The 15,837-nt window shown below is 49.7% G+C and overlaps 1 protein-coding gene across 14 annotated transcripts in view; it reads right to left on the bottom strand.

Annotated features, from left to right (window-relative positions):
- The window catches only part of TMEM94 (transmembrane protein 94), a 33,786-nt gene extending 18,259 nt beyond the window's left edge, over nt 1–15,527 (bottom strand). For 6 of the 14 annotated variants that reach the window (XM_086688030.1, XM_086688031.1, XM_086688033.1 and 3 more), the window contains exons 1-2: nt 5,278–5,407; nt 4,830–4,939 (exon numbers count right to left, since the gene is read on the bottom strand). In XM_086688030.1, coding sequence (XP_086544156.1) covers nt 4,830–4,939; nt 5,278–5,371 — 204 coding nt within the window. In that variant the 5' untranslated portion in view covers nt 5,372–5,407. Of the gene's footprint in view, nt 1–1,265; nt 1,551–1,848; nt 1,937–4,829; nt 4,940–5,277; nt 5,408–15,082; nt 15,172–15,376 lie in introns of those variants that run through there. The other 8 variants (XM_086688040.1, XM_086688041.1, XM_086688042.1 and 5 more) reach the window with 6 other exon arrangements.
- Between the last annotated feature and the right edge of the window lie 310 nt (nt 15,528–15,837).

Below are 15,837 nucleotides of genomic sequence, written 5' to 3'. Positions count from 1 at the left end.
CACTCACACCGATGCTTTACAGGTAGAAGCAACCCCATCCCGCCATTTTAAATGTCAGACTCAAGTGGACCCAACAGAGTAGCTTGAGCCCCTACGAAACCCAGGCTCAGGGGATGCTGGCCACAAATGCCCCTCATGAGCTGGACTTCTCCTGCCTGCTCCGTCATCAAAGGGGGGACACGGGGAGGGCATGGGGCTTTAAAGGAGCAGAAGGGTGGGGAAAGGACTCTATCCATCAAAACAGAACTGTAAAAAACCCGCTACTGAATAGGACCAGATCTGCAGGGCCTGACGCAGAGCATCTGGGTCAGTCTAACAAGCCTTTCCAGAACTAACACCCCTGAGCTCTCCCGCACCACCTCGGTCAGGTTTCCCAGGTGGCCCGGAGCCACGAGTCCCTGGCTCCCAGCCCTTGTCCTTTCAGGACTCCTCATAGGTCCACACAGCTGCTCTTTTCCTTCCCACTCCACCTATTTGGGGAGCAGAAACCAGGTCCCAGAGGCTCAGGTAGATAGGTTACAAACATAGACGGGGACCCTTAGCCTTGACAACAGCAGATAGCCACTAATTAGAACTGGCTGGCCCTTGAACCAAGTCCCCCCAGGTCACAGCTTTCTTAGCCAGTGCAGGTGGGGAGGGGACCCACATAGTGCCTAAATCACTGAAGCTGGTCCTTTTTAGTAGCCACGATAAATCTCTTCTGAGCATGGCCAGACACAAATCAGCCTTGTCTTCAGCCAGGCAAAGCAAAGCCTCAAGCTTCTTCCTCTTCCGGGCGCATGCCGACCTTGGCACTTCGACCCATCGACCCATCTTCTTCCTCCTGTGACCACTCAGACTGAGGAAGAAATCAGCCTGGCCCTGGTTGCTCCTACCTCAATGACCCATGTGATCTGGGGGAGAAAAAAAAAAAGCCCCCTTGCTGGCCCCAAGGAGGGGTGGCTTCCAGGCCCAGGGCTTCCCGTCACCTGTGCATGGAGACCCAGGTCCCAGCATAACTCAATAGGATGCCCCACTGGGACACTCAGCTCCAGTCCTACTCTGGGTGCCTCGGAAGCCTGGCTGGCAGCTCCCTGGACACACGGGCATTGTGGTTCCCATTCTCAGCCTCCTTCCTCAGTCCCAGCTACCTCATAATCTGAGCTGCCTGCGGTTCGGCACCCATCTTCAAGACTGGCGCAAACTGCTAAGTCAAAGCCGCGCACCCAAAGCAGAGAACAAGGCGTTTGTAACAGAAATGTAGAACCAAGTTGGCATATACTCACTTTGGTGCATTTGCCCCGATGGGGCATCCATAGCTCTGTCTGCTTAAAGAGCATGGGGTAGAGCCTGAGCCACAGAAGTCAACTACAGAACTTCCACCGCCACCCTCAAGCAGAGAGGAGAAGAGACAGGAAGGGGGAGAGGGAGAGGGTGAGAGGAGAGAGAAAGAGAGGCGAGGGCTGGGGAGCTAGGAGCTGGAGCCGCAGCGGATCCGGATCCGTGCAGAGTGGAGCTTCAGCCTGCTGATTAATTCAGCCTATTTCCAGTCACGCTGCAGATTTAGGGAGGGAGGAGGCGGCAGTGCTGCAACAGCGCCGTGGGAGGGAGGGAGAGGCGAGCAGGGGGGAGGGAGGAGCCGGGCTGGAGGAGAAAGTTTGTAGATGCTCTGCCAGATGCCCAGGAGCTGGGTCCATTCATCAGAGTCCACCGAGGGGTGAGTGGAGGGGCACCCGCGGCCAAGGGGCTGTGCATGCATGGGGAGGAGAGGCCGTGCAGGAGGTGGCTGCTGGAACCTGGGGGCAACCGTGGCACCCAGGGGTACCTGGACTCTCTCCCCAGACCACCTCTCCTTGGCCCCCAACTCACTGGGCAAGGTGGGCGCCCGCCATCCATGAGAGCTCCCCCAAATCACTCAGAGACTCCCCGAACGGAGCCGCGCCAGCAACAGCTCTTCCCACAGTTCTAGCTGCAGGAAGGAGGGGAGGGGGGACTTGCCAGTTATTAATAGCAGCACATCCGTGTGGAGGGGAAGGACAGGCCATTGAGAAGCCTGGAGCAGTGGCTTCTAAGAGGCAGAGCAGGGGGCCCGGAATCAGGCGGAAGAATCCAGGGGAAGAATCCAGCTGAAGGGGGAGGAGCCAGCAGACAGGAAGGGCTTCTGAGGATTCCAATACCTAAGACCTAACAGCTTCCCACCAGGTTGGGGCGAGGAACCCCAACAGCAGAGATGGGCCAGCGGCTGATAATCACGCAGTCACATTTAGACATACCTGCCAAAGAGCTTCTGGGACAGGAGACCCCTGCGGACATGGGTCCTCATCTCCCAGCCAGTGACCTGGGGCTCCACGAGCACTGGGACCCCGAATTTGATACACGGGCAGCTCTCAGCGCAGACCCTCAAAAAGCCTTGGGAGTGGACCGCAAATTTCTCAGCCTGCGTCCAGGCCACCTTTAGGAAGGGGCTGTAAAACCCCAAGGGAGAGGAAGCAGCCCAACAGGTCCAATAACTAGAGAGCCTGAACACTTTTCTCCAGGGCCCTGTTTCCTAGACAACACCAACAACACCATCTCCACCATCTCCAGCTGCAGGGAGGGGAAGAGAGAGCCTTGGCTGAGTTCAAGTCCGCCTCTCTCCTCCCCCCACCCAGCGCAGCCCCCTCCCCGCCCCCCCTCCTCTGCCAAATCCAGATCTGAACAGGAGCAGAAATGGAGGGGCCAGGCAGTCCAGAGGTTAAGGGCGGGAAGTCTCCGCGAGGTGCAGGCCAGGGGGTGGAGGAGGCAGCAGTGCAGTGGGCTGTAGCCTTAGCAAACCGCCAGGAAGAGACTGGCATCCCCCTGTCCCCTGCTCCCAGGAGACACTTTCCCTTTCTGCTTTCTGCCAGGGCCCTGCTCTGTGGGCACCACAACTAAGCAAGCACTCTCCCTGCTGTGCGATGGGCCCTGGAAAGAACAGCTCATAGGGTCTAAGCCAGCGGCTCAGCGGGACCCCAATGAGGCCCTCTCCCACCCCGCCCCGTGCCACACTGCCAGCCTCAGCAAGTGAAAAGGGATCGCTGCACCCAAGAAACAGAAGCCCAGGCGCTCACTGCCACAGCACCTCCTCCATAGCGGACCCGGAACCGAGGAGATAAGGTTCTGACGGGGACAATGAGGACCAGTAGGTCATGAAAGGGAGCGGGGGGAGAAAAAATCAACCGGCAACAGCCAAGCTGATCCTGGGCTACAGCCAGGGGACGACGAGCCCTTTCCATCAACCTCTGCCATCCAGCTCTCTTTGTTCCCATGCCTCCGAGAAGCCCTGACTCTTGGAGGCCACCCGGGGTGATCTTTACAAGCCCATGTATACAACTCACGAGGAGGCGCCTCCGGTAGAAACCGTGTCCAGTTCTATTTCTTAACTGCTTGTACTGTCAGTTCCTCAGCTGGACTGTAAGTGTCTCCAAGCCAGGGGCTACCTCCCCACGGCCTAGAGCTCCACCAACCCAAAGGAAGGGTTCCATGAATGCAGCTGATGATGTTTCTAGGACAGGACTCATCTCTCCAGAAGGACAAAGACGAGAATAAAGAAAAATTCTCTAGGAAAAATGACCCCTGAGACCTAACCATCTTGGGCTCTCAAGTGTTCTTACTCAGGCTCGAGAGAGAAGCCAGCCCGCCGGCTGGATCACAGAACTTTGTTTCCCCAACTCACTAGAAACCTGGTGTTTCAGCAACACGCTGGAACCAGAGGACAACACCGTCCTCTGTTTTGAGACACTCAGCCTCAACCCAGGCAGGCCACCACATCACACAATATCAAAGCTTCAAGGGGGTGCTCCCTGGAATTGAACAGTGCACAGCTCTTACAGCTGTATACAGCAGCCTTGCAGCCAGGCTAGTAGCTTTCCCTCTGTGCCAATCCTACTAGGATGGACCCCTGGAGAGCAGCCAGAGGCATCTGTGAACAGGACGCTGAACATACCTGCTTCAAGTTCAGGCCTACAAGCTCTTCCACAGCTGGCCCAGAGGCATGTGAAGCCTGGAGCTGAACGAGCCAGCAGTCAGCCAGGCTCCACCAGGGACCCAGCGTGCAGACCCACAGCTCCCTCTCCAGACCTTCCAAGATCTCTTTGGCAGGAAGATCACTATCCATAAGTTCAAGCTGATAAATATTTCCTAAGCCTTTGCTGCATGCCAGGCTCTATGCTAGGAGCCAGGGACACTGGGATCAAGTGGGACAGACAGATTGTTTCAATACCGTGTGGTGGGCACAGTGGCGGAGGGACTATGACTGCTGGAAAGAGGGTCCTCTGGAGGGGAGGGAGGACTTATCAGGAGAAGGTGATGGCTCTTGAAGAAAGAATAGCAGGAGTTTGTCAGGAAAAAAAAAAAAAAATAGGAGCTTAAACGTGGACGGTGTGCCCAAACTCCGAAGCATTCAGAATTACTAGTGCTAAAGACCACGGCGGGGGAGGCTAGGGACACTGGGCCAACAGGCAGCAGTGGATTACGGAGGGCTCTGCCCACCACACCCAAGGTTTCAGCAGGTGGTGTGGACCCACTGGTGACTTTTAAGCAGAGGGGACAAAAGGCCATCTCCGCATTCTGGATACCTTCGTCTGACAACAAGTGGAGGAAGGAGATCAGAGACAGAGGGACCCGTGGGAAGCTGTGGCAGAAGTCCAGGCAAGAGACGGAAGGACCTCTGCCGGGGTGGTCTCCGTCACCGGAGAGGGATACTCTGATTGACGGCAGACCGATGCCGGGAGAAGGCAGTGTACCTGGAGGCTGGGAGGTGTACCTGAGTCAGGCAATGAGGAGGAAGGGGGGGGCCGACCTCGCAGATGCCTGGGCCTCCTGGCTCTCACCTCCAGCTGGTTACGCAGCTGTGTTTGGAGTCTGACTGGGGAGCTCTTCTCTAACCACAGAGAGGGTGCCCAACAGTACTCAACATGGCTCAGCAGGTTGGGGCAGAGCCCTACAAAGAGCAAACCAACGAAATTACACACCCCTGGGCAAGAAGTGGAAGACTGGCTTGGCGCCAACCCAAATCAGAAACCTGCTCCCATGCCGCTGCGCTAACTGGTCGACCCCTTGTCCTGTGCTCCCGGCTCCCGGAGCGCTTCCCAGCCCAGCGACAGCACCCTCTCAGGGGGGGGTCACCATCCCATACCCCAATCCTCAGAGCCACACACCCCCTGTCACTTTTGGCTTAAAGCCTTCCCCAGTGAGGACCCCCCCCCAGGCAAACACAAGTAGGGAGAGTCCAACAGAGGCACACAGACAATATCCATAAGGGAACCGAGCATGGCCTACCACGTGCTTCTCCTTCAGATCCATGGGCCCAGAGTACTGCAGGCATGCCCAGATGAATGTGATCACCCCCAAAAGGAAGGCTCCTCCCCAGCATGTACAAGGCCCAGTGACTCTGTCACAGTCACGGCATCTAGGGAGAAAGATGGAAGAGATCCCGTGAGTCCAGGTTGTTGAACAAGCAGCTACTGAGAAACACGACGGTGTCGTCTATACAACAGAGCACTACATGGCAAAGACTTGGGCACCAGAGCCCGGCCGGTCCTGCCCAGGCCACGCCGGAGGGGTGAAGTTTCCCCTCTGTGAGCCCTCATTTTTGGAGGCACACTATGTTTTGCTCCACATGTACTCTAACTCACAGACTTCCGGCAAGCAGGAAAAGCGTTGATTTCTCAGCTTTTTAGAAAGTAAAGATTAGGGATACCCGGCTGGCTCAGTTTTGAATTCGAGCCGCGCGTTGGGTGTAGAGATTACTTAAATAAATAAACACTTAAAAAAAAAAAAAAAATCAGGGAAAGTCATTCATTCATTCATTTTAAGAATAAATAAAAGTTAGGGGGCGCCTGGCTGGCTCAGTCAGTAGAGCATGCAACTGCTGATATCAGGGTCGTGAGTTCAAGCCCCACAGTGGGCATGGAACCTACTTAAGATTTAAAAAAAAAATTTTTTTTTAACAAATAAATAAAAGTGAGCATTAAGGTAACTGGAACCCCCCCACATGCCCACAAACACGCCCCCCCCACGTACATGTATGCCCGCACATACATGCCCACACACGTGTCCACACACACGTGCCCACGTGTCACGTAGCCGAACCTCTCGTGTGCTTTGCTGATAGGGCAGCGTTCAACGGGCACCCGGGCACACACCTACCAGGACGGGCGATCCGATCTCGACGGCAATCTGGAAAATGAAGACTAGCCCTACCTCCCCACACAACCCCTGACTGTCACCCATCCATCCTGGCAGCCGGCACACTGCAAAGGTTTCAGACCAGGGAGTGTTTGGGTAGGGTGCCACTGAGTAATCTGGTTTGGTGCCCAGTGACTCCTCGTGGAGTAAGCACCAACCTGCTGACTAGGGCAGTTCTTTCTGGGGCCTGTAGCAAAGCCTTGTTAAGAGGAGCTGGTCAGAAGCCCGGGAGAAATGATCCATAAAAGAGCTGTCTAGAAACAACAAAAAAAAGCTGTGTCCAGGGGACCCCAGCCAGGAGGCCTAGGCTCTGCAGTCACCCACTCCACTCTAGGACCCCGTGTGATTCCTCTCATGGTAGCACCAGGGCTGACCTCACGCGTCTGTGCTTCCATGCCTCTCCCTACGCCTGCCTTTGCAGCAGAGGCTTTCAGAGCGGAGTGAGCCAGCCCCCAAGGGTCAGAGACAGACAGTGACACTGGATGTGGCCTCGCAGTGCAGTGACATTTGGTCCTTGGCAGCCAACTGAAATGGGATCCCGAGCGGCTGAATCCACGTCTCCCCAAGGCCGCTCTGACTCACGCAGCCCAGGCCATGTTTACAAGTACAGCGTACAGAGCAAGCTCCCCATACGCCCCATCCCAGCAGGGGCTGGATGAGGTAGTTGCCACACAGAACAAGGCACCAGAAGCCAGATGGGGATTGTGCTTAACTCCTTCTGCCAACACGACGAGAGTGAAATAACTTTGCGGCCAGCTGGAACCACAGTGTTCAGAGAGGGCAGCCAGGAGCAGGACATTTTTCTAAGAGTCTCTGTTTTCCCATCATTCCATACATGGGATTCTGGGAAAGAATGGTCCTCAACTGCCTGATCTGAAACCAGCAGCTAGATCCTTAAAGGGCCAGTTCTACCCCTCATCCAATGTGAAAGAAAGCATAGGCTTCAAAGCCAAATACCCCTGGTTCAAATCCTGGCTCCAACATGTATCAACTGCCAAATCACCTTGGCAAATTACTTGTCTCTCTGAGCCTCAGGGTCCTTGTTCATAGAATGATGCCTATTTCACAAAGAAGGAACAAGAATTACATAAAATGTTATATGCAAAGGGTCTAGTACAGTATTTAGCATATGGTAGGTGTTAATAAATACTTGCCATTACTATCACCAAGAAACAAGAAATATGAACAAAGTGCCACCTAGATGAAGAATAAAGACTCAGAAGTAAGGAGAACAGGGGTGCCTGGCTGGCTCAGTCAGTAGAGCATACAACTCTTGATCTCGGAGTCATGAGTTCAAGCCCCACACTGAGCCTAGAGCTCACTTAAAAAAAAAAAAAAAAAAAAGGAAAAGAAATGAAAGGCATAAAGATTGTAAAGAAATATGTGAAACTGTCTTTATTTGCAGAAGGCTAGATAATATATGAAAAAATTCTAAGGAATAGAACATATAAGTGTGCAAGGTTACAAGATACAGGTCAAAATACAAAATACAAATATAAATTAAATTTGTATGTGCTATAATGAAATATAGAAAAATAGGACACTTTCAATATCACTTACAATAGCACCAAAAAAAAACCCCACAAAATACTTAGGGATGACTTTTTAAAATATATATGTAAGGGGCCCCTGGTTGGCTCAGTCAATTAAGCATCCAACTTCAGCTCAGGTCATGATCTCACAGTTTGTGGATTTGAGCCCCACATCGGACTCTGTGTTGACAGCTTGGAACCTGAAGCCTCCTTCAGATTCTGTCTCCCTCTCTGTCTGCCCCTCCCCTGCTTGTTCTCTCTCTCTCTCAAAAATAAATAAATAAACATTAAAAATTATTATATATGGCCTATACACTATTGAGAGACATTCAAGACCTAAATAAATGGAGAGATATACCATGTTCATAGATTGGAAGACTCAATATTAACATTTAATGTTTAAATAATTAAGTGCTAAAATTTATATTAATATATTCATGCTTATCAATATTAATACCCATACATACCCTATTGGAATGCCTAAAATGAAAAAGACTGACAATATTTAGTGTTGGTGAGGATATGAACCCATAAATTGTTGATGGGAATGTAACATGGTACAATCACTCTGGAAAACATTTTGGCAGTTTCTAAGAAAGTTAAGTATACATTCACTATATATCCTAATAATGAAAACATACTTCTTCAAAAAGAACTGTATACAAATGTTCATAGCATCTTTATTCAAAATAGCCAAAAACTGGAAACAACCCAAATGTCTGTTCACATGTGAATGAACTGTGGTATATCCATACAATGGAATTCTGCCCAGAAGGAGTGACCAGAGGAGTGACTGATACATACAACAATGTGGCTGAATCGCAAAAACATTTGCTGAGTGAAAGAAGCACAAAAGAGCACATAGCATATGACCCCATTATATAAAATTGAGAACAGGTGAAATTAATCTATGGTGACAATAAGCAGGGAAGGGGTTGCCTAGGGTCATGGGGAGGGAAAGACTGCAAAGGGCACAGGGGTCTTTTGTTCAATATCTTGATTGTGGGTGGCAGTGACGAGGGTGTACAGTTTTGTCAAAACTCTTTGAACTACATACTTAAATAGGTGCATCCTATCTTGTGGAAATACTGCGTCAGTAGAGTTCATTTTTTTTTTTCAACGTTTATTTATTTTTGGGACAGAGAGAGACAGAGCATGAACGGGGGAGGGGCAGAGAGAGAGGGAGACACAGAATCGGAAACAGGCTCCAGGCTCTGAGCCATCAGCCCAGAGCCTGACGCGGGGCTCGAACTCACGGACCGCGAGATCGTGACCTGGCTGAAGTCGGACGCTTAACCGACTGCGCCACCCAGGTGCCCCAGTAGAGTTCATTTCTAAAAAGTAAGGTGGGATCTGAGATCCAACTAATCAGCTCTACCAAGCTCTAAAATGTCTAGCACACACAAGATATGGTGGATATAAAAGAGAAGGGTTGATGAGGGAAATGAACATTTATCAAGTGCCTACTGCACATAATAACTGTATATATTTACTAAGCGTACGGAATGGTCCTGCTTTGACAAAAGTATAAGATATGGTCCCTTCCATAGAGGGATTTATACTATAGCCAGGTTTTGAATATTATGAGAAAACATAACTAAATATTCACACTGGCATTGAAATACCAAATGAGAATTGCAAATGGGGGCTGGCGGGGCCAGGGATCCCTTCCTGGAAGAAGCCAAGACCCAAGTGGTGCACTCAGGAAAGCTTAAGGGTGAGAAGAGGGAGAACAAGGAGTCTCAACAAAGGCACCAAGGAAGAAGTGGACAGAGCCTTTTTGAAAGACGGTGATCTGATCTGTTCGATTAGAGCAGAAGACCTAAGTAAGAGAGAAGAAATGAAAGGCCACATAGAGAGGGGAATCAGGAGTTGAAATGCATAGGTGCTTGAAGGCCAAAACAAAGTGACCCTGGGGAGTCGCTGAAGGTTTCTGAGCAGGTCCCAGTATTTTAAGAGGGTAGAGAACGGATCAGAGGGGGAAGGGAAAGAAATTACAGGCAGAAGAGGTAGACGAAAATTACAGTAATTTTGGTTTGCCATGACGAGTATCTAGACAAAGGCAGCATAGTAGCCATGGAAACAAAGGGACGGATGCTTCCTGGTGCCAAGTTCAGATCCGGCATCAAAAAGAGCTAAGTGGATGCCCAAGGTTCAGGCGGAGGGCGAGGTGAGGAGTTGGCTGTCCTTCTAATCCCTTCCAATACAATCTTCATTAGCTCTGCTTATACTCTAGCCATACCCAACACCCAGAAAACACAATGTGGGGGACTTGTATTCAGCTGAATAGCTGTGCCCAAAGGGTACTAACTGATGGATTGATGTTCAGCTGGAAGGAGGTTTTTAATAACAAGCCTCAGGGTTCTCTCCTTGGTGGCATCCTAATCAATATTTTTATCAATGACTTGGGTGAGAAAACAGATGGTGTGCTAATCTCAGATAGCATAAATCTGGAAACAAGATAAAAGTCAAGATCCAAGAAGATCTCAACAGGCTGCACCTAACAGATTCAATTTAACTGTAATAGATTCGATATTATGTCCTACGCTGAGGTTCAAAAACTATTGTATAGGGGCGCGTGGGCGGCTCAGTGGATTAAGCGGCCGGCTACTGATTTCAGCTCAGGTCATGATCTCACAGTCCATGAGTTCGAGCCCTGCATCAGGCTCTGTGCTCATAGCTTGGAGCCTGATTCGGATCCTCTGTCCTCCCTCCCCCACCCCCACCCCCTCTCTCTCTCAAAAATAACTAAACATCAAAAACTATTGTGTAAAACTACTCTAAGTGGCTTAATTAAGTGCAATTTCAATACAGGTGACATGGCCACCCCAAGCTCATTCCAGTTAGGCTGCATTAACAGACATGTTAATTAATTAACATGCCACATCCCCCAAAAACAGAGAGGTAAGTCTGATTTTTGTACCTATCAGAGCACACCTGGAATATTTTGTTCATTTGCCCATCACGCACACTGACAAAAGTGGGGAGCTTTCTGACAGCAGCAGAAAGGTTGAGGAAATTCTGATATGAGAAATGCTGGAAAGGATTAGCCACTTGGCCAAAGCACACTTGGTAAGAGCCGTCTAGAAGGACACAATGGCTGCCACATGAATGGAGGGCCAGACTTACTCCAAGGGGGACAGACTGGGACTCAACATGAGTGATATCTTTTACATAATTAGAACTGTATAAAAAAATGGAACAGTCTGCCCTGAAAGGCAACGAGCTCCCCAGCACCGGAAGGATCCAAGCAGAGGCTGGGAAATTATGGAGATAATAAATACATCAGGGAGCAAATAAGAAAGGAATAACCTTTTATAATGTCTTCTAACCCTGAGAGATCAAGAAATCCAGCAGCTTCTACATATGAAAAGATGCTCAGTTCCACTTGTAATAAGAGACATTCACATTAGACTACCGCAAAAAAACAAAGTTTGGAAGGCTTTCACCATCCAACTTCAAGGTTTGTAAAGCCAGAGCAATCAAGGCAGTGTGGTATTGGCCTGGTAATAGAGAATCCAGAAATAGATCCAGATATATTTGGTCAATTGATTTTTGAGAAGGCTGCAAAGGCAATTCAGTGGAGAAAAGTATTTTCAACAGACTATACTGGAAAAATTGAACACTGAGATAAAAAAAAGGACTTGGAAATACAGCTTGCACTATATACAAAAACTAACTAAAAATGGATCCTACACCTAAATGTAAAAATATAAAATTTCTAAAAGTACATAAAAGAAAATCTTTGTGACTTTGGTTTAGATTTCTTTCCTCTTTTTTAAAAAAATTTTTTTTAATGTTTATTTATTTTTGAGAGAGAGAGACAGAGACAGAGCACAAGCAGGGGAGGGGCAGAGAGAGAGGGAGACGCAGAATCTGAGGCAGGATCCAGGGTCCAAGCTGTCAGCACAGAGCCCGATGTGGGGCTCAAACTCATGGACCACGAGATCATAACCTGAGCTGAAGTCAGACACCTGAGTGAGCCACCCAGGCGCCCCAAGCATCCAACTCTTGATTTTGCCTCAGGTTCAAGTCCCATATCAGGTTCAAGTCCCCTCGCAGAGCCTGCTTGGGACTCTCTCTCTCCCTGTCTGCCTCTCCCCCAATCATGCATGTGTGTGCACGTGTGCACATGCACTGTCTCTCAAAAATAAACAAAAAAAAATAAAAAATAAAATGATCGATTTTATCACAATAAAAAAAACACCACCAACTTCTGATTCTGATTTTGCAATTAGATCTGGCTTATGTTACTAAGCAATACTCCCCCTTTTGAGTTCCATGTCAACTTCAGGGATATTTATGCTCTTTTAAACACATCTTTGATTTTCTCTCCAGTATATATCTTTTCCAAGTACTTCCCAATACTTTTCTGTTCACCTCCCTACTAAGGAATATTGCTATCATGAATTTCTTTTTCAAAAGGATCCTGAAATTAATAAAACTGGGTTCAGGGGCACCTGGGTGGCTCAGTCAGTTAAGTGTCGGCCTTCGGCTCAAGTCATGATCTCCAGATTCACGAGTTCAAGCCCTGCATCAGGCTCTCTGGCTCTCTACTGTCAGCACACAGCCCACTTTGGATCCTCCTTCTCCCTCCTTCTCTGCCCCTCCCCTACTCTCTTGCTCACTCTCTCAAAAATAAATAAACATTTAAAAAGAAAAAACAACTGGGTTCATATAATTACACTGAGATTTCTGGTTTCCCAAAGGCTGCTGTAAGCCCTGGAAGGGTCTCCTTCCCTTGGGCACCCCTGACTCCCCCACCACTTTGGTCTTTGGAGCTAGGGAAACCCAAAGCAATCAGCGTGAGATGTGTCGAGCTTGAGGCAGGCATCAGGCCGGGTTTAAATCTGGCCCTTACCCTACTTGCCACACCATGTGACCAATACTGTTTACTACTGTCTCAGCAGCCACAGGCGAAGCTTATTATTATACAAACCCCTGATCACCAAACCACACATTCTGGCTGGCGCGTCAGTTCCGGAAGAAAAACATTCCTGTTACAGCTTTGACCTACCCTTTAGCTCACCTGTGCTACTAGAAACAAATCCAGGCTTGGAAACCAGGGTTCAAACAATATTTTTAAAGGAACCTAGCTTTTAGGTAAAGAAAGACACTCTCAAGGAAACAACACTGACACGATAACAAGATAAAAAATACTGACACACATTTACCAGTGGAGAAGTGCCAACCGTGACCTGGGACTTTCTCGCTTGGAACACCAGGAATGGGTTTAGAGGTTTTGTGTCTTTCCAACTCACTATTGTAAGAGCTCAGACTCAACTCACCAGGTAAGGTTCAGTAAAGCCTTGGGCTTAGGTAGTATTTACATTAGCGCCCTTCCTCCTCCTCATAGACACTGTTTCCCAAGCCCAACATTAGGGAAAGGGCAGTGGGACAGAACCAAAGTACTGTGACCTTCACTTCTCATTAGTTCAGCAGGAGTTAAACTTTCCAAAAGGCTGATTCTCAACACTTGGAGCTGGCACTCCCTAGCAACTTCTCAAAATAGAATTGTGAAGGGCTTTCTGTTTTCTTCCATCTCACCGCCCAGCCCTGGCTCTCCCGGTCTAATCTTCTGATGTCGGGTCACCACAAACAAGGGGCAGGGTAGGGGTGGGGGTGGGGGGGAGTTCAAGGGCAGTTAACTCTCAATTGTTTGGAGGCTGATTATCAAGGGGATGGTTTGTACTTCACCTCCCCGGTCAAGGAAGCGTCTCCGTCTCCGTGGTATCCACCAGTTTCTCTATTTGAAGTTCTAACAAAAAGAACCAGTGAGCAAGGATGTTAAAGCTAACAGGGCAGCCAATATAAGACTTGCAGATAATTTGTGGATTTTATTTGAACACGCTGCCCCTGTTCCAGGGTTCATAATAGGCTACATTCTGATGTGTTCTGATCTTTAGAGTGATTTTCAAACTTTTTTTATCCCATGGACCATTTTTATTTGACTCTTCAGATGATGTGCCTTATCTGTGCCATTGCTTAAAAAAAAAAAATTAAAACCACCTGTTGGAATACGAAGATCAGCCCTTCTTTTGCCAAGATTACCACAGAGACATACCACAGTAGAATTTCTTCTGCAGTGGTTCCCAACGTCTTTCTGCCTCTACACTGTTCTTATAGGAGACATATCCCTGTCAGTAACACTACAATAACACAACAGTTCCGCCAAAATGGAGGAAGAGGTTACGATGCTTTGCCTCCATCCCTTCCTGCTCTCTCAACTGAGAATCACTGAAATCATTTGGCCCCATATAGAAAGACCACAATAAATATTAATGCAAGAAATCCGCCAGTGAACTACCTGTTGGTTACTTACAAATAACAAATGCAAACATGTATTAACAACCTAGTAAGCGCTGGTACCTATGCTATATATACACCTATCGATAGAGATCCTCCGTATACTTTCTCGTTTAAGGACCTCAATCACCCTGCAAGAAGCTCAGAGAAGTTAAGGAACTTGATTTCTCAATCTCACCTAGGAAACAACTGGTGTAGTGGATAAAGAACTGAAGCATCTGGACCTCAGAGTTCCAGTCCTGGCTCCAGGTGACCTCGGCCCCGCCCTTTTGCCCCTCCCAAAAGTTACTCTCCACATTTGTAAAATAAAAACATTACAGCTCCTCCTTCCCCACTTCCGTCGTCGAAGGGTGCCCGGGGAATAACTGAAGGATGTCACTGAAGCTGTGTGTGTGAACAAAGCATGAGAAAACTAACATCTCCAAAGCTAAAATTACATGCCTGAAGGGAAACAGATTTCAGTGCAAGGCTTCCTCCTTTTTTTTTTTTTTTCCTAGAGCCACACAAAAACTCGGAAGAGAGGGTGGGATGTAGCAGCACGTGACCAAAATCAACGAACACGCCAAAGTGCAGCCTGTGGTTCCACACCAATGAAAGGGCAAGGTTTCCCTGGCATCTGGCACCGGGCACCCGGCAGGGGCTCACGCCGTGGCACGCGAGGGACTGCGAGACTGGACTTCTGGGGTGTGCGGCAGGGGAAGGAGGGCACAGCACAGCAGTCGGTTTGAAGGATGGCAAGTACTGTGTTCCTATAGTTGCTTCTAAGGAGTCTTTAAACGTTTCTGGAAAGACGGAAAGAAAAGAAAAGAAAAAAAAAAAAAAAAAAAGGCAGGGCATGCTCAAACTGCACCGTCGCCGCTCAGGGTTTAGCCCCATCCGGTTCCATCCACCTGGACACGGGACGCGGTCAGCACGAGGGCCCGGGCAGCAGCAGAGAGCGCGCGCAGCGGGGACAACGGTCTGAACTGGGGCTGGGGGTGTGGGCCCCCAGAGGCCTGTAAATACACTGGGCTTCGGCGCTGGAAGCCCCCCTGCGCCAGGGCCCAGCCACCACAAACCTGGGGCAGGGTTCTTTGTTGGCAGGAGGCTTCGATCTGACGCGGGACCCCCAAGGGGCCAAGCCAGGACCAAGGACAAGTGTGAGCACCTGGGGAAAGGAAATGGCCAGGAGCTGGAGGCAAGAGCCCGTCCCTTGACTCCCCCTTCGAAGAGATCCCCCGAGGCCATTTCCTGGGTGCAGACCCCAGACTCCTCTCTCCAGAGGAGAATCCAGAGGACGTCGAAGGCCGAGCCCCACGCCCCCTTGCTTCCCTGCTCCCCTTGCTTCGGGCCACTGGCCTTCTCGTACTTACCGGGGCCCAGGGGGCTGTCTTCCTTGCTCGCGTCCTCTTCCCTCCCAGCCCCCTCCTCACTTCACGTCCCCTCCTCCAGGGGCCGCGGCCATGTCCGTTGCTGGCAACTCTAAGGGGGCTTGCCTCCTTTCTCGGACAACGGGGACGCCGCTAGCAAGCTAAAGTTCTGGGCGCCGATTGGTTGAAATCCGAGACGGGTGGAGATTCCTGGCTTCTTATTGGCTGCACTGCGCGCTAGACTGTAGCTAAAATCGTCCCTCTGGGAGCCTGGCGGAATTAAACGCCGAGCGGTGCGGACGGGAGAGTAGGAAACCCCTGTCCATCCTTGGGCATGTTGCTCTGGCGCTTTCAGGTTCAGAGGTCCTGACTAGAGGCGAGGGCACGGCTTCCACCTCAATTACTTTTCCTACGTAATTATCCAAAAAAGATGGACAGAGCCCCGCCCCAGCCGCCTTCTTTCT

This window comes from Puma concolor, chromosome E1 (assembly GCF_028749965.1).
Source record: "Puma concolor isolate L17-30 chromosome E1, mPumCon1.1.hap2, whole genome shotgun sequence".
Taxonomy (NCBI): Eukaryota; Metazoa; Chordata; class Mammalia; order Carnivora; family Felidae; genus Puma; species Puma concolor.
Note: the sequence above shows the minus strand (reverse complement) of the source record. Positions and strands in the feature narration are given on the sequence as shown.